The sequence below is a fragment of the Aquarana catesbeiana genome, linkage group LG02, assembly GCF_042186555.1.
Source record: "Aquarana catesbeiana isolate 2022-GZ linkage group LG02, ASM4218655v1, whole genome shotgun sequence".
Classification (NCBI taxonomy): Eukaryota; Metazoa; Chordata; class Amphibia; order Anura; family Ranidae; genus Aquarana; species Aquarana catesbeiana.
In genome coordinates, this window is record NC_133325.1 from 96,903,693 (window position 1) to 96,927,299 (window position 23,607).

At 50.8% G+C, this 23,607-nt stretch overlaps 2 protein-coding genes across 2 annotated transcripts in view; one reads left to right on the forward strand and one right to left on the reverse strand.

Moving 5' to 3' along the window:
• Window positions 1-9,958, reverse strand: part of LOC141127088 (mitochondrial ornithine transporter 1-like) — a 67,338-nt gene extending 57,380 nt beyond the window's left edge. The window contains exon 1 of the mRNA XM_073613266.1: window positions 9,813-9,958. The gene's annotated coding sequence lies outside the window, so the exon portion shown is untranslated. The remainder of the gene's footprint in view (window positions 1-9,812) is intronic.
• Window positions 9,770-23,607, forward strand: part of MRPS31 (mitochondrial ribosomal protein S31) — a 130,306-nt gene continuing 116,468 nt past the window's right edge. Inside the window, exon 1 of the mRNA XM_073613264.1 lies at window positions 9,770-10,114. Within this exon, the coding sequence (XP_073469365.1) occupies window positions 10,041-10,114 (74 nt within the window). The 5' untranslated portion in view covers window positions 9,770-10,040. The remainder of the gene's footprint in view (window positions 10,115-23,607) is intronic.

A 23,607-nucleotide genomic window follows, 5' to 3' on the forward strand; every position in this document is an offset into this window, starting at 1 on the left:
ATGTTATACTGTAATGTTACTTTGTTTTATTGTTAACCATCATTTGCTTAGCAGGTACACCCTTCAGCTGCAGTGCGGATTTATTTATCTTGACAGCAACATCGTTTGCTCCCACGATACATAAAGCCGTGACTCCAGCGCTGTAGGAGGTGATTTCACCACCACAGTTTAAAAAAAGAGCATATATTATTATTATTATACAGGTTTTATATAGCGCCAACAGTTTGCGCAGCGCTTTAGAACATGAGGGCAGACATTACCATTACATTACAATTTGGTACAAGAGGAATCAGAGGGCCCTGCTTGTTAGAGTTTACAATCTAAAAAGGAAGGGTCAATTGATACAAAAGGTAATAGCTGTGGGGTAAGAGGAGTTGGAGAAGAGGAAGTGGAGTTGTAAGTGACACTGAAGGTGCGATGAGATAGGTAAGATTCGAACCAACGCAGAGTGCAGCCATGGAGACCAAGCAAATTGATTTTTTTGAGGAGGAGGGGGTGGTGTATCAAAGGCAGCAGAAAGGTCCAAGAGTAAGAGTATGGAATAATGACCGTTGGTTTTGGCTGTTAGTAAGTCGTTTGTGAGTTTTAGGAGGGCAGTTTCTGTGGAGTGCTGTGGGCGAAATCCAGACTGATGGGAATCAAGAAGGTTATTCTCAATGAGGTGGTCGCTCAGTCGGTTGTAGACTAAACGTTCAAAGAGTTTGGAGGCAAAAGGGAGTAAAGAGATGGGTCTTAGGTTGTTAAGATTGGTGGGGTCTGAGGCCTTTTTTGGTATGGGAGTGACTAGCGCATGTTTTAGAGGGTTGGGGAAGATGCCAGTAGAGAGTGAGAGGTTGAAGATATGAGTTAAGGAGTGTAGGATTGAGTCAGATGGTGACTGTAGTGTTTGAAAAGGAACAGGGTCCAGGGGGCAGGAGGTTAGGTGGGCATTAGAAAAAAGTTTAGTGACTTCCTCTATAGTAGCTGGTTTAAAAGAGGGAAGTATTGATTGTGCAGGAGGACAAGGAGTGTAAAGTGAGGGTGATATCTGTAGAGCGGAGATCTCGAGAAGAATGGTCTCAATCTTAATCTTGAAGTGATTAGCAATCGCCTGGGCAGTGAGTAAGTTAGCGGGTGGGGGTAATGAAGGACGAAGTAGAGTGGTAAGGGTAGAAAAGAGTTGACAGGGACTGCGTGAGAGGATGTTAATGAGAGTGATAAAGTAGGTCTGTTTGGCACTGTGCAGGTAGGAATGGTATTTTTGGAGGGCAGATTTATATTGGCTGAAATCTTGCTGTGACTTAGTTTTACACCACAAACGCTCAAGAGCGCGGCTACGTTTTTTGAGGCTTCTGGTATTGTCTGTCTGCCAGGGTTGTAGCGGTTGGGGCCTGATTCTGTGCGTAGTGAGGGGAGCAAAGGTATCCAGGGTGGATGACAGTGAACGGTTGTAGACAGAAGTAGCCAAGTTGGGGCAGGACAAGGATGATATTTTGTCGTAGAGACAATCAGTAGCAGAAAAAAGAAGAGAAGGGTTAAGATGGCGAAGGTTTCTACGGGTAATAGTTTGGTAGTTGGAAGGCAAGGAGGAGGCAGACAAGGAGAGAGTGAAACTAATAAGGTGGTGATCAGAGAGAGGAAAAGGAATATTGGAGAGGTTGTGCGGAGTGCATAGGTAGGATAATATGAGGTCAAGGCAGTTGCCAACAGAGTGAGTAGAAGCGCTTGTCCATTGTTTTAGGTCAAAAGAGGAGGTTAGGCTCAGCACCTTAGAAGTAGCGGGAGTGTTAAAGCGGAGTTCCACACAAAAATGGAACTTCCGCTTTTCGGAACCCTCCCCCCCTCCGGTGTCACATTTGCCACCTTTCAGGGGGGAGGGGGATGCAGATACCTGTCTAAGACAGGTATTTGCATCCAATTCCGGCATAGACTCCCACGGGAGTCTATGCCTCTTCCTGTCCCTCCGCGCTGTCTCCTGGGAAACACACAGGTCCCAGGAGATAGCGGGGACCAGTTACGGTGCGCAGCGCGACTCGCGCATGCGCAGTAGGGAACCAGGAAGTGAAGCCGCAATGCTTCACTTCCTGATTCCTTCACCTAGGATGGCGGCGGCAGCGGGCGAGAATCGAGCGGGTTATCGGCGTCGGCTGCCGACATCGCTGGACCCTGGGACAGGTAAGAGGCCATTTATTAAAAGTCAGCAGCTGCAGTATTTGTAGCTGCTGGCTTTTAATATTTTTTTTTTAGGTGGATTTAGGTGGACTCACTCTTTAAGATTAACAGGGATGTTGAAGTCACCAAGAATGATTGCTGGAATGTCAGAAGAGAGAAAGTAGGGTAGCCAGGCAGAGAAGTCGTCAAGGAAGTTTGATGCCGGTCCAGGGGGGCGATAGATCACAGCAATTCTCAATGAAAACGGGAATCCTGAAGCCTCCTTTCCAGCCAGTTTGTTAATATACCTATAACAAAATGGATTGGTGTGAGATTTAGGCAATCTTTCCCCCACAGTTACCGCACTTTTTACTGGCGCTAGTACTAGCGGATGTAGAAGGTGGTTTGTCAGAGACCTCCTGCGCTCCACTTGGGGAATCTGCAAGAGAAGAGGGAACAACCAACAGTCACTCTTCCTGCCCCTGTATCATGGCTGCAGGCCCCCATCCCCAGGAGGTGAGAGCATGGGGGTTTACTTCTTAATCTGGTATCACCCCCCTATAGTAGGTAAATGGCACTTATCCAGTCCCGCTCACTCTTGCCTGCAGCCATCTGTGCTGTCTTTCCATCCTCCTGCCATGAGGTGTGCTCAGACAGACTTTCAGCTCCTTGCAGTTTGCTGAGCTTTGGTGAGAAAGGAAAGTTTCAGTCTCCAAAGCCATGCGAGTCCGTTGTCTCCTCCACACTTTGGGCCCACTTCCTGGGTCGTGAGAATGAGGCTTGGAGCGCGCCAAGTCCTCCCCTTGGTGTCTTGCATCGTATGGACCTCAGCAAAATGGTGCCCGCTGCACACAGGGGAAGACAGGAGGAGACCCGAGCTGCTGATCGGCGTGCAATGGCGGGGGGATTGAATATTCCCAGACTGCCTGCACAAATGCCATTGGGGGCGACCTGTGAGAAGCTCTGAGGCGGCAGGTTAGTGCAGTCCTCACCGACATTCCTAAACCTGGCTTACAGGGGTACCATCCGACTCTCTTTTTAGTCTTCTGGTCAGAGAGAAAACCAAATGTTTTGCTGTGGGAGAAACAAAATCAATGCTGAGGGACAAGGGGTAAGGTGGGGCCATTTAAACAGCTGTGAACTGATTGTGTTTCCTGTAGGGAGGAGCCTCTCATTTCTCATGTGTTTCCGTCCCGGAAGGTGAGGTGAGAAAATGTATTTTTTATTTTCCTTTTTCAATTTTCAAAACCTTGTGACAAAAAGGGAGATCTGCAAAATACTCAACATGCCTTTTATCAGATTCCTTGGGGTGTCTGCTTCCCAAAAAAGGGCAATTGGGGGGGGGGGGGTTGTGCTATCTTGGCATTCCAGGGCCTCCAAAACTGTAATAGTAGTGAGGAAGTGAAATGAGCAATTTACACCTTTTGAAATCCTGATGGCGGTGATTGGTTTTGGGCACCCGTACGTTGCTAGGCTCACACATGTGGTATCCCCATACTCAGGAGTAAGGATGAGCTCAGGTGTGTACGCAACTCCATGTGCCTGCACCCGGCAGGAAGCTGACACTTTGCAGCGCTAATCACAGGCAGTGAGACATTTCCTGATTTGTGCAGCCACTGATTGGAAAATGTCTCATTGCCTGTGATTAGCACTGCAGAGTGTCAGCTTCCTGGCGGGCGCGGGCACGTGGAGTTGTGATCACGGCTGAGCTCATCCTTACTCAGGAGAAGCAGCAGAATGTATATTATGGTGTAATTCCACATAGAACCATGGCATGTGTGAGTAATATGCCATTTAAGTGACAACTTTGTGTAAAAATCTATTTTTTTTTGTAATTTATTTTAGTGTTAGGTACCACAGATACCAGGGTGCCTTGACGAGGCTCTGTGGCTTACGCATGCATTTTCAAATGTGTGCAGACTAAACCCCTGCTTTTAACGCATACTGTTAGACAGGTTTACTTGGTTGTCTGCGGGCTGGTCGGTAAGTTAAAGTGGAGTTCCACCCATCGGATTCCTCCCACCCTCCGGTGTCACAGTTGGCACCTTTCAGGGTACCTTTTACAGGTATCTGTACCCACTTCCGGCATAGATAGCCGCAGAATCTGCGGTTATTTACGCCACTTCCTGTTCCCCCCCCCCCCCCCGCTGTCTGCTGGGAAACACACGGTCCCAGAGACAGCAGGGACCAGCCGTAGTGCGCTGCGTGACTCGCGCATGCGCAGTAGGGAACCGGGAAGTGAAGCCGCACGGCTTCACTTCCTGATTCCCTTACCGAAGATGGAGGCAGCAGCACCCGAGGACCGAGAGACGGTTCGGCCTCGGGTGCCGACATCGCGGGCGCCCTGGACAGGTAAGTGTCCATGTTTTAAAAGTCAGCAGCTGCAGTATTTGTAGCTGCTGACTTTTAAAAAAAAAAATTTCGGCGGAGCTCCGCTTTAAGCTTGGTTATTTCCTTGGATTTATCCTTGGCCTTGTTTATAGGCCCTTTGTGCAATAGGGTCCTAAAATATGAGGTGTAGTCTAAAGCCTCGTACACACGATTGGATTTTCCGCAGACAAAACCTCAGACTTTTGTCTGAAGGCAGGTGGCAGGATTTTGTCTTGCATACAAACGGCAAGGAATTGTTAGCCAACAAACACGAACATAGTAAAGTACTACGTGGTTTTTCAGCTTTTTAGCGCCACCCTTTGGGCTCCTTCTGCTAATTTCGTGTTAGTAGACGTTTGGTGAGTGTTGATTCACGCTTTTCATTTCGCGCTTTTCATTCCGTACTTTTCAGTTTGTTTCTGAACGGCCGTTCATCAACCAGACATGTTGCGGAATCGGAGGAGATATTATTTATTATTTATTATTGGCCTTGGAGTTATTGCTTTGACCCAAGTCCAGTCCAGGAACAGGAGGAGGAGGATTTCTTGGACCAAAAATTGGTTGCTTTATTAATCATGACCAATTATGTCATATGCCTTTGCTGCGGGAGCTCCAGGAGAATAATCCGGATGATTTTCGGAATTATCTCCAGATGATGGACCCCTGCTTTCACCAACTCTTGGCATTGGTGACCCAGCATATTAAGAAGCAGGACACATGCATGAGGCTTTTATTTTATTTTTTGGTTAAATAATAATGATTTGAGTTGTTATATGTTCTATATTTTTAATATTCTATATTATTTTTTTGGGATGCATAGAATGCACTTTTTGGTTAGGTTCTATTGGCAGATAGCATGTCTAATTGTATTTGTTTTCTTTTTTTAATGCACAATAAAAAACTTGTGTAGAATAATACTTGGCTATGTGTTTTACTTCAAATGACAGTTTGGGAGTAGGCAGTTAAATTTAAAAAAATACAATGTAAAATTGACAAGGGACACCAGCATAGTTGTATCTTTGATATGAAAAACTACGGGATAATGGTGTTGTGGTAACTTGCCCCAAAAAAAAACAAAAAAAAAACATAATAATATTATTCTTGATATCACTAGAAAAAAAAAGCCTTTGAAAATTTGTTTGCAATAACTCCATCAGTATCACCAGCAAAGCAGCTTCATTATTATCCCATTAAAGAAGAGAATGTGCGCTGCATTTGGAGATTTCATAATTTGCCACGTCACCAATGTTAATTCTCCATTACGAACGCTAGTTTACAAGACCGAGTGCTTCTGGCGGCTCATACTTGCTTCTGAGCATGTGTGTTTGTACTTTGACTTTTGTCCGACGGACTTGTGTACACACGCTCGGAAAATCCGACAACAGACATTTGTCTGCAGAAAATTTTAAAACCTGCCATCCGACATTTGTCCGCGGAAAATCCGACAACAATTGTCCGATGGAGCATACACACGGTCTGATTTTCCGCTAACAGCCTGACATCACACATTTCCCGTCAGAAAATCTGATCGTGTGTACGAGGCTTAAGGGTCCTTCCAGACGGGACGGACTCCGTCTGCGATCTGCTTGGTCAGCAGGAAATGTGTCCGCTTAGCAGGCAGATGACAGGTCCATAAAACACCAAATTTCCCCACTTAGGAGACAGGAACTGCAGCCCCCCCAGCAAAGAACATCACCGCAGTGAGGTTCAAAAGACAAAGAAAATCTATTTCAAGGGAATTGGTGCTGTTCAAAAGTGATAAAAATAATAATAAATAAAAAAATTATAATTAATAAAAAAATATAATAAATAATAAAAATAATAGAAATGAAAAATACCCTCTGTGTTATGAATCTTAACAACTCACAATAAAGTGCAAAGTGCTAGAAAGTAAATCTGAAATATATAAAAATAAAAATTAATGAACAATAAATATCAGTGATAATCCCAACGTCAGATAATAATATCAAGTGACGTGCTAAATGGCTAAAGGAGCTAATTTAATAAACAGTATCCCCATGTGAGTCCAAAGAAAAATGCTTCAAGCTAATAAATAACAAGAATTAATTTGTAAAAAATAAATTAGAAAAAATTAATGAGTAGTATAAAAATGGTGATAAAAAAGTCCAACTGGATGTGCGTATATATGTGACTATGTACTGAAAAAATATAGTCTGTGAGAAATATCCATACATAAACTCAAAAATAATAATAATGTGATGATTCTTCAGTGCTCCCCGCCTTCCTCCGCAACTCCCACTTGTGCCCGCCCACGACCCCCTGCGTGCAGCCAATGCTTTGCCTGTGAAGGGGTTGTGTGGGCGAGAGTTTTAAAGCAGTGCACATGAAGTCACTGCCTGAGATGCTGGAGACCAGCCAGCCTCGAGTGAGTGAACCCTCACCTCTCTCTCTTCTTTCCATCTAGTCCTTCCTTCTATGTGCTATTGTAATGCCTCCTTCCTGCCTTCCATGTGACATAGTGATCCTTCCTGCTTCCCATGTGCCATAGTGATGCTTCCTTCCTGCCTTCCATGTGCCATAGCGATCCTTCCAAGTGACATAGTGATCCTTCCTTCCATGTGACATAGTGGTCCTTACTTCCTGTATTTAATGTATCCTAGTGATCCCTCCTTCCTGCCCTCAATGTGCCATAGTGATCCTTCCTTCCTGCCTTCTATGAGCCATAGTAATCCTTCCTTCCGGCCTTCCATGTACCATAATGATACTTTCTGCCTTCCATGTGCCATAGTGATCCTTCCTTCTTGCCTTCCATGTACCAATGATCCTTCTTTTCTGCCTTCCATGTGCCATAGTGATCCTTCCTTCTTGCCTTCCATGTACCAATGATCCTTCCTTTCTGCCTTCCATGTACCATAGTGATCCTTCCTGCCTTCCATGTACCATAGTGATCCTTCCTGCCTTCCATGATGTGCCATAGTGATTCTGCCTTCCATGTGCCATAGTATTCCTGCCTTCCATGTGCCATAGCGATCCTTATTGCCTTCCATAGTGATCCCTGCTGCCTTTAGCATGGTATGATTTGAAAAAATAGTGCTTTGCAGAGCGCCCCCATTCATTTGAATGGGTTGTGGTCAGAGGGCAATATTGGTAGCCACTACATCAGAGGATATAACTCCTGCCGCAGCCAGGATGCAAAGCATATTTACACCCCCAGCTGCTGCCTTTGCAGCTTAAGGGGAAGCACTTGGCGAGGTGGTAAAACCCTGTGGTTGAGCCACGGTTTTACCACCCCTACAACCACTATTGTGAATGAGCCCTTAGCGTTATGTTGCAAATTTCTGACAGATCGTCAGAGGCATTATCTGATGATCTGCAAAGGTAGAATATAACCATCAGATTCTGTCTGCCTCTCTGCTCATGCGGGAGAATTGACTGATGACGTGACAGGCGGAATATGGGTGTTTTGCAGGACGGTGGCATTTGGTGTGTTGCAGGACGTGGCATTTGGTGTGTTGCAGGGCGGTGGCATTTGGTGTGTTGCAGGGCGGTGGCATTTGGTGTGTTGCAGGAAGGTGGCATTTGGTGTGTTGCAGGAAGGTGGCATTTGGTGTGTTGCAGGAAGGTGGCATTTGGTGTGTTGCAGGAAGGTGGCATTTGGTGTGTTGCAGGAAGGTGGCATTTGGTGTGTTGCGGGAAGGTGGCATTTGGTGTGTTGCGGGAAGGTGGCATTTGGTGTGTTGCAGGGCGGTGGCATTTGGTGTGTTGCAGGGCGGTGGCATTTGGTGTGTTGCAGGGCGGTGGCATTTGGTGTGTTGCAGGGCGGTGGCATTTGGTGTGTTGCAGGAAGGTGGCATTTGGTGTGTTGCAGGAAGGTGGCATTTGGTGTGTTGCAGGGCGGTGGCATTTGGTGTGTTGCAGGGCGGTGGCATTTGGTGTGTTGCAGGGCGGTGGCATTTGGTGTGTTGCAGGGCGGTGGCATTTGGTGTGTTGCAGGGCGGTGGCATTTGGTGTGCTGCAGGGCGGTGGCATTTGGTGTGTTGCAGGGCGGTGGCATTTGGTGTGTTGCAGGGCGGTGGCACTTGGTGTGTTGCAGGAAGGTGGCATTTGGTGTGTTGCAGGAAGGTGGCATTTGGTGTGTTGCAGGAAGGTGGCATTTGGTGTGTTGCAGGAAGGTGGCATTTGGTGTGTTGCAGGGCGGTGGCATTTGGTGTGTTGCAGGGCGGTGGCATTTGGTTTGTTGCAGGAAGGTGGCATTTGGTGTGTTGCAGGGCGGTGGCATTTGGTGTGTTGCAGGGCGGTGGCATTTGGTGTGTTGCAGGAAGGTGGCATTTGGTGTGTTGCAGGAAGGTGGCATTTGGTGTGTTGCAGGGCGGTGGCATTTGGTGTGTTGCAGGGCGGTGGCATTTGGTTTGTTGCAGGACGGTGGCATTTGGTGTGTTGCAGGGCGGTGGCATTTGGTGTGTTGCAGGAAGGTGGCATTTGGTGTGTTGCAGGACGGTGGCATTTGGTGTGTTGCAGGACGGTGGCACTTGGTGTGTTGCAGGAAGGTGGCATTTGGTGTGTTGCAGGATGGTGGCATTTGGTGTGTTGCAGGAAGGTGGCATTTGGTGTGTTGCAGGACGGTGGCACTTGGTGTGTTGCAGGAAGGTGGCATTTGGTGTGTTGCAGGACGGTGGCATTTGGTGTGTTGCAGGAAGGTGGCCTGCCCTGCAACACACCCAAATCCGCCTGTGATGTCATCGGTCAAATCTCTTCCACATGAGCAGAGAGGCAGGCAGAATCTGACAATTATATTCTCCCTTTGCAGATAATGCCTCCGAAATCTGCGCATGCACAGTGTTTACGTCACGCCAGCGGATCAACATATCAGCTGGAGTGACGTTGCGTCCTGCGCAACCGCAGATTGTTAGCAGCATTATGTGACGGGGATGCACGATTTCATAGCACACCGGCACTGAGACTCCAGCTTGTGGCACAGCAATCAAAGCACACTTTATAGGTACAAGGAAGCCCAGTTTTTGGATAATAATGACCCTTAAGCCCCTCCCACTGTCCTGTTTGGCCACACCCGCTTTTTGGTTGGTCACTCCCAGAAATCTCCCTCATTGTCACCTTGAAAAGTTGAAAGATATGAAAGATATACTAACTATGCTTGTCTCATGATGATGACCCTTCATGTGATCGCACATATAACCACAGGCCTGGTCTCCATACAGCCTCTTCTAACGAAGGGGTCGTTGGTTATCGGTTGAACCGCCCGGTATATAGTCACATGACCAGACCTTTTCCAATCCGAGAGCAGGGGATTGTTTGGCGCATTTAATTTGTATCCATGGAAACATATATTATACCTGGGGTCGGGGTCTCGTCAGATTAGGCGACCCCGAAACCTGAAGACGAGGGGCGGCCTGTACTGGAATCTATCCTCTGTGGTTTCCTCTATAGATACTAGAACCCCGGGCAGTAACATGCCTAGGAACACTTGTGCTCTGCTCGTGTTTCCGCACGGAGTGATTATACGTGACACCGGTGTCCTTGCTTTGCTGCCCCCCTAGTCAGGGTCACGCTGTACAGTAGAAATGTATCGCAGGGCTGTGCTGGTCCTGTACGGCGGTGGTCGGGGACGGACAGAGGGGGCTCTCACCGCCAGCAGGTACATTGTATGGTCTGTCCCATGTCCGGCATCCTGCACTGTATATACTGCACACTGATGACATCCTCTTCTACACATTCATGTCCTGAAGACATTGATCTTCCACTGCTCTGTACATAGAAGCCAAGCAGAGAGTGAACTGTCACTGCCATGACCACCAGTGTGCTGGGGGGGAATAGTACTGACACCAATGTTGGGGGGTAATAGTGCTGACACCAATGTTGGGGGGTAATAGTACTGACACCAATGTTGGGGGGTAATAGTGCTGACACCAATGTTGGGGGGTAATAGTGCTGACACCAATGTTGGGGGGTAATAGTGCTGACACCAATGTTGGGGGGTAATAGTGCTGACACCAATGTTGGGGGGTAATAGTGCTGACACCAATGTTGGGGGGGGTAATAGTGCTGACACCAATGTTGGGGGGTAATAGTGCTGACACCAATGTTGGGGGGGGGGGGGTAATAGTGCTGACACCAATGTTGGGGGGGGGGTAATAGTGCTGACACCAATGTTGGGGGGGGAATAGTACTGACACCAATGTTGGGGGGGGGGGGTAATAGTGCTGACTCCAATGTTGGGGGGGGAATAGTACTGACACCAATGTTGGGGGGGGGGGGTAATAGTGCTGACTCCAATGTTGGGGGGGGAATAGTACTGACACCAATGTTGGGGGGGGGGGTAATAGTGCTGACACCAATGTTGGGGGGGGTAATAGTGCTGACACCAATGTTGGGGGGGGGTAATAGTGCTGACACCAATGTTGGGGGGGGGGGGGGTAATAGTGCTGACACCAATGTTGGGGGGGGGGGGTAATAGTGCTGACACCAACGTTGGGGGGGTAATAGTGCTGACACCAATGTGTTGGGGGGGTAATAGTGCTGACACCAATGTTGGGGGGGGTAATAGTGCTGACACCAATGTTGGGGGGGGGTAATAGTGCTGACACCAATGTTGGGGGGGGGGGGTAATAGTGCTGACACCAATGTTGGGGGGGGGGGTAATAGTGCTGACACCAATGTTGGGGGGGGTAATAGTGCTGACACCAATGTTGGGGGGGGGGTAATAGTGCTGACACCAATGTTGGGGGGGGGGGTAATAGTGCTGACACCAATGTTGGGGGGGTAATAGTGCTGACACCAATGTTGGGGGGGGTAATAGTGCTGACACCAATGTTGGGGGGGGGTAATAGTGCTGACACCAATGTTGGGGGGGGGGGTAATAGTGCTGACACCAATGTTGGGGGGGGGGTAATAGTGCTGACACCAATGTTGGGGGGGGTAATAGTGCTGACACCAATGTTGGGGGGGGGGTAATAGTGCTGACACCAATGTTGGGGGGGGGGTAATAGTGCTGACACCAATGTTGGGGGGGTAATAGTGCTGACACCAATGTTGGGGGGGGTAATAGTGCTGACACCAATGTTGGGGGGGGGGGTAATAGTGCTGACACCAATGTTGGGGGGGGTAATAGTGCTGACACCAATGTTGGGGGGGGGGTAATAGTGCTGACACCAATGTTGGGGGGGGGGGGGTAATAGTGCTGACACCAATGTTGGGGGGGGGGGGGTAATAGTGCTGACACCAATGTTGGGGGGGTAATAGTGCTGACACCAATGTTGGGGGGGGGGTAATAGTGCTGACACCAATGTTGGGGGGGGTAATAGTGCTGACACCAATGTTGGGGGGGGGGTAATAGTGCTGACACCAATGTTGGGGGGGGGGTAATAGTGCTGACACCAATGTTGGGGGGGGTAATAGTGCTGACACCAATGTTGGGGGGGGTAATAGTGCTGACACCAATGTTGGGGGGGGGGGGTAATAGTGCTGACACCAATGTTGGGGGGGGTAATAGTGCTGACACCAATGTTGGGGGGGGTAATAGTGCTGACACCAATGTTGGGGGGGGGGTAATAGTGCTGACACCAATGTTGGGGGGGGTAATAGTGCTGACACCAATGTTGGGGGGGGTAATAGTGCTGACACCAATGTTGGGGGGGGTAATAGTGCTGACACCAATGTTGGGGGGGGGGTAATAGTGCTGACACCAATGTTGGGGGGGGTAATAGTGCTGACACCAATGTTGGGGGGGGTAATAGTGCTGACACCAATGTTGGGGGGGGTAATAGTGCTGACACCAATGTTGGGGGGGGTAATAGTGCTGACACCAATGTTGGGGGGTAATAGTGCTGACACCAATGTTGGGGGGGGTAATAGTGCTGACACCAATGTTGGGGGGGGGGGTAATAGTGCTGACACCAATGTTGGGGGGGGGGGGGTAATAGTGCTGACACCAATGTTGGGGGGGGGTAATAGTGCTGACACCAATGTTGGGGGGGGGGTAATAGTGCTGACACCAATGTTGGGGGGGGGGTAATAGTGCTGACACCAATGTTGGGGGGGGTAATACTGACTAGGGATGCACCGAGATATCGTCCGAAAGAGAATTTTTGCCGATACCGAATGGGGCGGGGCCTGGGTGGGGCTTCGCCTCCCGCCCCTGGTGCTGCCTATCAGGGGGGCTTCCTATATCGTAGAAGAGAGGAGAGCCGCCGCCTGTTTGATTACAGCGCCGGGAACATCACCGCTTTCATTTCAATAGCTGTGTGTTCCCCAGACGGGTGATCTGTCTATCAAAGTGCCCGGACAAGGGGGAGGGGCTGTATGTGACGGCGCGCAGCAGGGAACACACAGCTATTGAAATGAAAGCGGTGATGTTCCCGGCGCTGTAATCAAACAGGCGGCAGCGGCTCTCCCTTCACTGGCTGCACTACTGGGGACACTGGCTGGCTGCATCTGACGGGCACTGGTGAGGCTGCATTGATCTCTTGTATCATATGCGCAGTCTCTGACCGTCTCCTGTACCGTGTCCCCAGTCTCTGACCGTCTCCTGTACCGTGTCCCCAGTCTCTGACCGTCTCCTGTACGGTGTCCCCAGTCTCTGACCGTCTCCTGTACGGTGTCCCCAGTCTCTGACCGTCTCCTGTACGGTGTCCCCAGTCTCTGACCGTCTCCTGTACGGTGTCCCCAGTCTCTGACCGTCTCCTGTACGGTGTCCCCAGTCTCTGACCGTCTCCTGTACGGTGTCCCCAGTCTCTGACCGTCTCCTGTACGGTGTCCCCAGTCTCTGACCGTCTCCTGTACGGTGTCCCCAGTCTCTGACCGTCTCCTGTACGGTGTCCCCAGTCTCTGACCGTCTCCTGTACGGTGTCCCCAGTCTCTGACCGTCTCCTGTACGGTGTCCCCAGTCTCTGACCGTCTCCTGTACGGTGTCCCCAGTCTCTGACCGTCTCCTGTACCGTGTCCCCAGTCTCTGACCGTCTCCTGTACCGTGTCCCCAGTCTCTGACCGTCTCCTGTACCGTGTCCCCAGTCTCTGACCGTCTCCTGTACCGTGTCCCCAGTCTCTGACCGTCTCCTGTACCGTGTCCCCAGTCTCTGACCGTCTCCTGTACCGTGTCCCCAGTCTCTGACCGTCTCCTGTACGGTGTCCCCAGTCTCTGACCGTCTCCTGTACGGTGTCCCCAGTCTCTGACCGTCTCCTGTACGGTGTCCCCAGTCTCTGACCGTCTCCTGTACGGTGTCCCCAGTCTCTGACCGTCTCCTGTACGGTGTCCCCAGTCTCTGACCGTCTCCTGTACGGTGTCCCCAGTCTCTGACCGTCTCCTGTACGGTGTCCCCAGTCTCTGACCGTCTCCTGTACGGTGTCCCCAGTCTCTGACCGTCTCCTGTACGGTGTCCCCAGTCTCTGACCGTCTCCTGTACGGTGTCCCCAGTCTCTGACCGTCTCCTGTGCGGTGTCCCCAGTCTCTGACCGTCTCCTGTGCGGTGTCCCCAGTCTCTGACCGTCTCCTGTGCGGTGTCCCCAGTCTCTGACCGTCTCCTGTGCGGTGTCCCCAGTCTCTGACCGTCTCCTGTGCGGTGTCCCCAGTCTCTGACCGTCTCCTGTGCGGTGTCCCCAGTCTCTGACCGTCTCCTGTGCGGTGTCCCCAGTCTCTGACCGTCTCCTGTGCGGTGTCCCCAGTCTCTGACCGTCTCCTGTGCGGTGTCCCCAGTCTCTGACCGTCTCCTGTACGGTGTCCCCAGTCTCTGACCGTCTCCTGTACGGTGTCCCCAGTCTCTGACCGTCTCCTGTACGGTGTCCCCAGTCTCTGACCGTCTCCTGTGCGGTGTCCCCAGTCTCTGACCGTCTCCTGTGCGGTGTCCCCAGTCTCTGACCGTCTCCTGTGCGGTGTCCCCAGTCTCTGACCGTCTCCTGTGCGGTGTCCCCAGTCTCTGACCGTCTCCTGTACGGTGTCCCCAGTCTCTGACCGTCTCCTGTACGGTGTCCCCAGTCTCTGACCGTCTCCTGTACGGTGTCCCCAGTCTCTGACCGTCTCCTGTACGGTGTCCCCAGTCTCTGACCGTCTCCTGTACGGTGTCCCCAGTCTCTGACCGTCTCCTGTACGGTGTCCCCAGTCTCTGACCGTCTCCTGTACGGTGTCCCCAGTCTCTGACCGTCTCCTGTACGGTGTCCCCAGTCTCTGACCGTCTCCTGTGCGGTGTCCCCAGTCTCTGACCGTCTCCTGTGCGGTGTCCCCAGTCTCTGACCGTCTCCTGTGCGGTGTCCCCAGTCTCTGACCGTCTCCTGTGCGGTGTCCCCAGTCTCTGACCGTCTCCTGTGCGGTGTCCCCAGTCTCTGACCGTCTCCTGTGCGGTGTCCCCAGTCTCTGACCGTCTCCTGTGCGGTGTCCCCAGTCTCTGACCGTCTCCTGTGCGGTGTCCCCAGTCTCTGACCGTCTCCTGTACGGTGTCCCCAGTCTCTGACCGTCTCCTGTACGGTGTCCCCAGTCTCTGACCGTCTCCTGTACGGTGTCCCCAGTCTCTGACCGTCTCCTGTACGGTGTCCCCAGTCTCTGACCGTCTCCTGTACGGTGTCCCCAGTCTCTGACCGTCTCCTGTACGGTGTCCCCAGTCTCTGACCGTCTCCTGTACGGTGTCCCCAGTCTCTGACCGTCTCCTGTACGGTGTCCCCAGTCTCTGACCGTCTCCTGTACGGTGTCCCCAGTCTCTGACCGTCTCCTGTACGGTGTCCCCAGTCTCTGACCGTCTCCTGTACGGTGTCCCCAGTCTCTGACCGTCTCCTGTACGGTGTCCCCAGTCTCTGACCGTCTCCTGTACGGTGTCCCCAGTCTCTGACCGTCTCCTGTACGGTGTCCCCAGTCTCTGACCGTCTCCTGTACGGTGTCCCCAGTCTCTGACCGTCTCCTGTACGGTGTCCCCAGTCTCTGACCGTCTCCTGTACGGTGTCCCCAGTCTCTGACCGTCTCCTGTACGGTGTCCCCAGTCTCTGACCGTCTCCTGTACGGTGTCCCCAGTCTCTGACCGTCTCCTGTACGGTGTCCCCAGTCTCTGACCGTCTCCTGTACGGTGTCCCCAGTCTCTGACCGTCTCCTGTACGGTGTCCCCAGTCTCTGACCGTCTCCTGTACGGTGTCCCCAGTCTCTGACCGTCTCCTGTACGGTGTCCCCAGTCTCTGACCGTCTCCTGTACGGTGTCCCCAGTCTCTGACCGTCTCCTGTACGGTGTCCCCAGTCTCTGACCGTCTCCTGTACGGTGTCCCCAGTCTCTGACCGTCTCCTGTACGGTGTCCCCAGTCTCTGACCGTCTCCTGTACGGTGTCCCCAGTCTCTGACCGTCTCCTGTACGGTGTCCCCAGTCTCTGACCGTCTCCTGTACGGTGTCCCCAGTCTCTGACCGTCTCCTGTACGGTGTCCCCAGTCTCTGACCGTCTCCTGTACGGTGTCCCCAGTCTCTGACCGTCTCCTGTACGGTGTCCCCAGTCTCTGACCGTCTCCTGTACGGTGTCCCCAGTCTCTGACCGTCTCCTGTACGGTGTCCCCAGTCTCTGACCGTCTCCTGTACGGTGTCCCCAGTCTCTGACCGTCTCCTGTACGGTGTCCCCAGTCTCTGACCGTCTCCTGTACGGTGTCCCCAGTCTCTGACCGTCTCCTGTACGGTGTCCCCAGTCTCTGACCGTCTCCTGTACGGTGTCCCCAGTCTCTGACCGTCTCCTGTACGGTGTCCCCAGTCTCTGACCGTCTCCTGTACGGTGTCCCCAGTCTCTGACCGTCTCCTGTACGGTGTCCCCAGTCTCTGACCGTCTCCTGTACGGTGTCCCCAGTCTCTGACCGTCTCCTGTACGGTGTCCCCAGTCTCTGACCGTCTCCTGTACGGTGTCCCCAGTCTCTGACCGTCTCCTGTACGGTGTCCCCAGTCTCTGACCGTCTCCTGTACGGTGTCCCCAGTCTCTGACCGTCTCCTGTACGGTGTCCCCAGTCTCTGACCGTCTCCTGTACGGTGTCCCCAGTCTCTGACCGTCTCCTGTACGGTGTCCCCAGTCTCTGACCGTCTCCTGTACGGTGTCCCCAGTCTCTGACCGTCTCCTGTACGGTGTCCCCAGTCTCTGACCGTCTCCTGTACGGTGTCCCCAGTCTCTGACCGTCTCCTGTACGGTGTCCCCAGTCTCTGACCGTCTCCTGTACGGTGTCCCCAGTCTCTGACCGTCTCCTGTACGGTGTCCCCAGTCTCTGACCGTCTCCTGTACGGTGTCCCCAGTCTCTGACCGTCTCCTGTACGGTGTCCCCAGTCTCTGACCGTCTCCTGTACGGTGTCCCCAGTCTCTGACCGTCTCCTGTACGGTGTCCCCAGTCTCTGACCGTCTCCTGTACGGTGTCCCCAGTCTCTGACCGTCTCCTGTACGGTGTCCCCAGTCTCTGACCGTCTCCTGTACGGTGTCCCCAGTCTCTGACCGTCTCCTGTACGGTGTCCCCAGTCTCTGACCGTCTCCTGTACGGTGTCCCCAGTCTCTGACCGTCTCCTGTACGGTGTCCCCAGTCTCTGACCGTCTCCTGTACGGTGTCCCCAGTCTCTGACCGTCTCCTGTACGGTGTCCCCAGTCTCTGACCGTCTCCTGTACGGTGTCCCCAGTCTCTGACCGTCTCCTGTACGGTGTCCCCAGTCTCTGACCGTCTCCTGTACGGTGTCCCCAGTCTCTGACCGTCTCCTGTACGGTGTCCCCAGTCTCTGACCGTCTCCTGTACGGTGTCCCCAGTCTCTGACCGTCTCCTGTACGGTGTCACCAGTCTCTGACCGTCTCCTGTACGGTGTCACCAGTCTCTGACCGTCTCCTGTACGGTGTCCCCAGTCTCTGGCCGTCTCCTGTCCCGTGTCCGCAGTCTCTGGCCATCTCCTGTATAAAAATATTTTTAAAAACAGTCCCTTTCGGTATCAGTTTCGGTTATTGGGATCAAGGAAGATTTATTTTCGGTATCGGGTTCAGCACCAATAAACCCATTCGGTGCATCCCTAGTACTGACAGCAATGTTGGGGGTAATAGTACTGACACCAATGTTGGGGGTAACTTGCACTCACTGACACAGTCTATAGCTACTGCTACTCCGTTCCTACCATGGAATTTCACCGGTCTGAACTGCAATCAGTAGCTAGTTATACGTGGTGCACATTGTAGCTGTAAGGGAATTGGATTTCAGCTCCAGTGTGCTGTGTGGGGAGCAGGAGCTGTCTGTGTTCAGGGAATGTACAATGACTGGAGTCAAGCCATCAGACAGTTGCAAATCAGTGGTCTTGCTATCAGACAAGTTTTTTTTGGTAGAATTTTCAATACAGAAAAAATAAATCTAACGTAATGTAATATATAAAATAATGATTACACAGCGTTGTCACACATACATCACCCTCTCTAACATTTACAATACGGTATGATTTTACTGTGCAAATTTAATGATACAGAGCCCCAAATTCCAACCCATTGGTTACACAGTGACAATTTTTTTCAAAACTTCTAAATGGGTCAAAAACAAAATCTCCCATTGGACCAAAAACGTTTACAATGCAGATGTGTCATAGACACCCCCCTCTATGATATCTTACAATTAAGGATGAGCTCCGGTGTGTTCGCATGCTCCACGTGCAGAGCCCCCCAGGAAGTCGGCAATGCGCTGCGCTAATCATAGGCAGTGAGACATTTCCCGATCTCTGCAGCCACACATCGGGAAATGTCTCACCACTTGTGATTAGCGCTATGCAGTACCGACTTCCTGGCGGGCTCTGCACGTGCAGCATGCGAACACACCAGAGCTCATCCTTACCTACAATACGGTATGATTTTACTGTGGAAATTTTAAAGATACAGAGTCCCATATATGAACCCATTGCTTACAAACTGACTTTTTTTTGTAATACTTCAAAGTGGATCAGAAACAAAATCTCCCATTGGACCAATACGTTTACAATGCAGATGTGTCATACACACCCCCCTCTATGATATCTTACAATATGATATGATTTTACTGTAGAAATTTAAAGATACAGAGCCCCACATTCCAACCCTTTGGTTACACAGTGACATTTATTTGTGCAATACTTCTAAATGGGGAACGAGGAGCGCCCCCCCCCAGACCATACCAGGCCACGTGCCCTCAACATGGGGGGGGTGAGTGCCTGTGCCCCTCCACCCCAAAGCACCTTGTTCCCATGTTGATGGGGACAAGGGCCTCTTCCCGACAACCCTGGCCGGTGGTTCTCGGGTTCTACGGTTGGGGGGCTTATCGAAATCTGGAAGCCCCTTTAACAAGGGGGGCCTCCAGATCCCAGCCCCCACCCTATGTGAATGAGTTTGGGGTACATTGTGACACTGCCCCATAATGCCTGGGCGGTGATGTCACAAGGGGGTGTGGCCTCCAGATGACATCACCGGGTGGCCCCGCCCCATGGCTATATAAACAATGGCACACGGCAGCCCTAGCATCACAGCGGGAGAGAGCGTTGAGAGAACATCGGAGGAAGAACAGAGGGAGAAGATAGCAGAGAACCAGCAGAGGGAGAAGACAAAGGAGAGAGGAGAAACGGCAGCGGAAGAAAACATCAGCGGAGGGAGAAGAACCGGAGGATGAAGACATCACCTGAGGGAGAAGAAATCGGAAGGAAGAGGTCCCCTGCTCACAGACCCCGACAACCAATGGCCAGGGTTGTCGGGAAGAGGCCCTCCTCCCAATCAACATGGGAACAGGGTGCTTCAGGGTGGGAGCGGGGCGCAGGCCCCCCTCTACCCAAAAGCACCACCCACCCCCAAATGTTGAGGGCATGTGGCCTAGTATGGTCCAGGACGGGGTTTGGGCACTCGATCGTTTCCCCTTTTCCTGACCTGCCAGGCTGTGTGCTCGGATAGGTTCTATAGTAGATTTAATCAACCAAAATGTAATGACCGAGATTACATACCTTTTAGTTTCACCCGGACAGTTTGGAGTCGGGTGCCCAGATTTCAGGCTGCCTGAAACCCGGACACCCGACTTAGCAGAGACCGGGCAGCAGCCTTTAATGAACTCAGTGCGGCAAGTCATTGCGGAACCGCAGGGCAGCCCGCGATGGGTGCTGGTGCACAGGGCACACAGTCCGTGACCCCCTTTGGGCCAGAGCCAGTCCGGAGGGGGTCACGGAGTGTGTGCCTTGTGCGCTGGCACAGTGCACACACCTGTTACCGGCAGCCCTGCAGTTACGAAATGACCTGACACGCTGAATTCACATCAGTGCAGCATTTCATTAAAGGTTGCCATCTGGTCCCAGCTGAGTCAGGTGTCCGGGTTTCAGGGCACCCGACCCCAAACCCGGCTGTCGGGGGAAAACCCGGATTGGTGGCAACCCTACAGGTATGTAATCTCGGGTCATTACATTTTAGTTGATTAAATCTACTATAGATTTAGTCAACTAAAATCTTATGTTATTTAGTCTACTAAAACTAGACTAAAACTAAAACAATTCAGATTTTAGTCAAAACTAAAACTAGATCAAAATTTGCGGTCAAAATTAACACAGGTATTGAAAAATGTAAAAAAATTATTTAAAAAAAGGCAAGAAAAACAAAGGGTAACATTTTCGTAGCAGTAACTCAGCCAATTATACAGAAATTCAACAGACAGAATAAGTTCAGCCACATCATCCCTGAACAATCCACTCCCTGTTTAGGGGGGGGGCATAAAATCTTCAGACTTATGTAGCTCCAATGAGAGATTTTATTTTTTATTATAGCTTTTGAAAAATGTGTCGCTTTTATAACCAATGGGTTGGAATTTGGGGCTCTGTATCTTTAAATTTCCACAGTAAAATCATACCATATTAGATAAGATATCATAGAGGGGAGTGTCTATGACACATCTGCATTGTAAACATTTTGGTCCAATGAGAGATTTTGTTTTTGACTCATTTAGAAGTATTGGAAAAATGTCACTGTGTAACCAATGGGTTGATATTTGGGGCCCTGTATCTTTAAAATTCCACAGTAAAATCATACCATATTATAAGATATCATAGAAGGGGGGGGGGGGTGTATGACACATCTGCATTGTAAATGTATTGGTCCAATGGAAGATTTTGTTTCTGACCCACTTTGAAGTATTACAAAAAAAAAGTCAGTTTGGAACCAATGGGTTCATATTTGGGGCTAGGGCTGGGAAAAAAAAATCAATTTAAATCTTGAATCGAGTTGAGGGGTCAAATCGTTTCAAAATTTAAGCAAATCGATTTTTTTAGATTTTTTTTTTTTTTTTTCACTGGGCCGGTTCTGAGGAGCTGCGGGCAGGAGATTTTAGGCGAGGCCGCGGCTTCAGCCTAGTCCGCGAGGCCAGACGCCGCTTACTAGGCCAAAGCCGCGGCCTCGCCTAAAAACTCCTGCCTGCAGTTCCTCAGGACCGGCGTGGTGTCCAAAAAAATAAACAATTCGAATCGTGAATCGAGGTTTTTTTTTTTTAAAGAAAATCTCAGAATTTTTTATTTTTTTGGAAAATCTCCCAGCCCTATTTGGGGCTCTGTATCTTTAAATTTGCACAGTAAAATCATACCGTATTGTAAATGTTAGAGAGGGTGATGTATGTGTCACAACACTGTGTAATCATTATTTTATATATTACATTGGGTTATATTTAGTTTTTCTGTGTTGAATATTCAACCGAAAAAACTTGTCTGATAGCAAGACCACTGATTTGCAACTGTCTGATGGCTTGACTCAGTTGTTCAATGCAGGGATGGGAGACATAGTGCACTGCCAGCAGTGACCCCCCGTACTGTGCCCTTTTAACCCCCCCGTACTGTGCCCTTTTAACCCCCCCGTACTGTGCCCCTTTTAACCCCCCCGTACTGTGCCCTTTTAACCCCCCCCGTACTGTGCCCTTTTAACCCCCCCGTACTGTGCCCTTTAACCCCCCCGTACTGTGCCCTTTTAACCCCCCCCGTACTGTGCCCTTTTAACCCCCCCGTACTGTGCCCTTTTAACCCCCCCCGTACTGTGCCCTTTTAACCCCCCCCGTACTGTGCCCTTTTAGCCCCCCCCGTACTGTGCCCTTTTAGCCCCCCCCGTACTGTGCCCTTTTAGCCCCCCCCGTACTGTGCCCTTTTAGCCCCCCCGTACTGTGCCCTTTTAGCCCCCCCCGTACTGTGCCCTTTTAGCCCCCCCCGTACTGTGCCCTTTTAGCCCCCCCCCGTACTGTGCCCTTTTAGCCCCCCCCGTACTGTGCCCTTTTAGCCCCCCCCGTACTGTGCCCTTTTAGCCCCCCCGTACTGTGCCCTTTAGCCCCCCCCGTACTGTGCCCTTTTAGCCCCCCCGTACTGTGCCCTTTTAACCCCCCCGTACTGTGCCCTTTTAACCCCCCCGTACTGTGCCCTTTTAACCCCCCCCGTACTGTGCCCTTTTAACCCCCCCCGTACTGTGCCCCTCCTAAACCCCCCCTCCGGTACTGTGCCCTCCTAAACTACCCCCCCGGTACTGTGCCCCCTAAACGGACCCCCCCCCGGTACTGTGCCCTTCTAAACGACCCCCCCCCCGGTACTGTGCCCCCCTAAACGACCCCCCCGGTACTGTGCCCTCCTAAACTACCCCCCCGGTACTGTGCCCTCCTAAACTACCCCCCCGGTACTGTGCCCTCCTAAACTACCCCCCCGGTACTGTGCCCTCCTAAACTACCCCCCCCCCGGTACTGTGCCCTCCTAAACTACCCCCCCCCCCCGGTACTGTGCCCTCCTAAACTACCCCTCCGGTACTGTGCCCTCCTAAACTACCCCTCCGGTACTGTGCCCTCCTAAACTACCCCCCCCCCCGGTACTGTGCCCTCCTAAACTACCCCCCCCCGGTACTGTGCCCTCCTAAACTACCCCCCGGTACTGTGCCCTCCTAAACCCCCCCCCCGTACTGTGTCCTCCCTGTGTCCTGCCCGCCCTTTGTTGCGTTCCCCTGCCCTCCACCAGCTGTCACCTCTGCCCCCATGTCTCCAAATGACCCTCCCATCCTCCCCTCCCACCCTGCCTTCACCCAACTCCCTAACCACCCCTCTACCTACTCTTCCTAGGTGATGGGTATCGGTATTGGTGAGTACTTAAAAAAAAAAAAAAAAAAAAAAAATTAAAAGTGCCCCCCTCCCCCCTCCCCCCGTTTAGTAAACGCTTATGTAGCTCACGCCAACATATGTAAAAGGTATCATGGTGAACATTAAAGTGAGAGCAATAATTCTAGCACTAGACCTCCTCTGTAATTTTAAACTGGTAACCTGTAGAAATTTTTAAAACGTCACCTATGGAGACTTTTAAGTACTGTAGTTTGCCACCATTGCATGAGCCTGCACAATTTTAAAGCATGACGTGTTGAGCATCTATTTACATGGCATAAGATCATCTTTCATATTTAAAAAAAAAAAAAAAAAGGAGATATATAATATTTTTTTTTTTTCTTCCATAAGAGTTGCGTTTGAAAACCTGCTGCACAAATACAGTGTGACATAAAAAAGTGAAATAATCGCCATTTTATTCTCTAGGATCCCTGCTAAAATATATATATATATATATATATATATATATTTTTTTTTTTTTTTGGTGGTTTTAAGTAATTTTCTAACAAAAACACAGATTTATACATGTATAAGAGAAGTGTCAGAATTATGTATTCTGCTACATATCTTTTGATTTAGGCTCCAATTTGCATAGCAGGAGATTATGACCGGCTCTCTATGGAGCCGCTTCACACATCTCCACAGCGGCTCCAGTGCGAATTGCACAGGAGTCCTGTGCGTTTTTTGGTCTGTTTCAGGTCCAAATTCAGCCATGAAATCGGACCTGAAACGGTGAATGGAGATGCACCAGACCCCTGCTGTGTGCCGCTGCGTTCTCAGTCTAAAAAAAAATTAAACAAAAAATCCCAATAAGTGTAATTTTAATTACATTTTTATTTTAAAAAAATTTTTTTAATACTATTGACGGTGCGGCGATCAATGACTTATAGTGGGACTGCGATAGTGCAGTGGGCCATCTGACACTAACTGATGCTGGGGGGGTACTGACTAACTAAATGTAATGTACATACAGTGTGATGCTTTTACTAACTAATCTCTAAGTTTCTCATCCCTTGCAGGGATGAGCGACATAGAGATTGTTCCCTGTGTACAAAGCTTGGTGT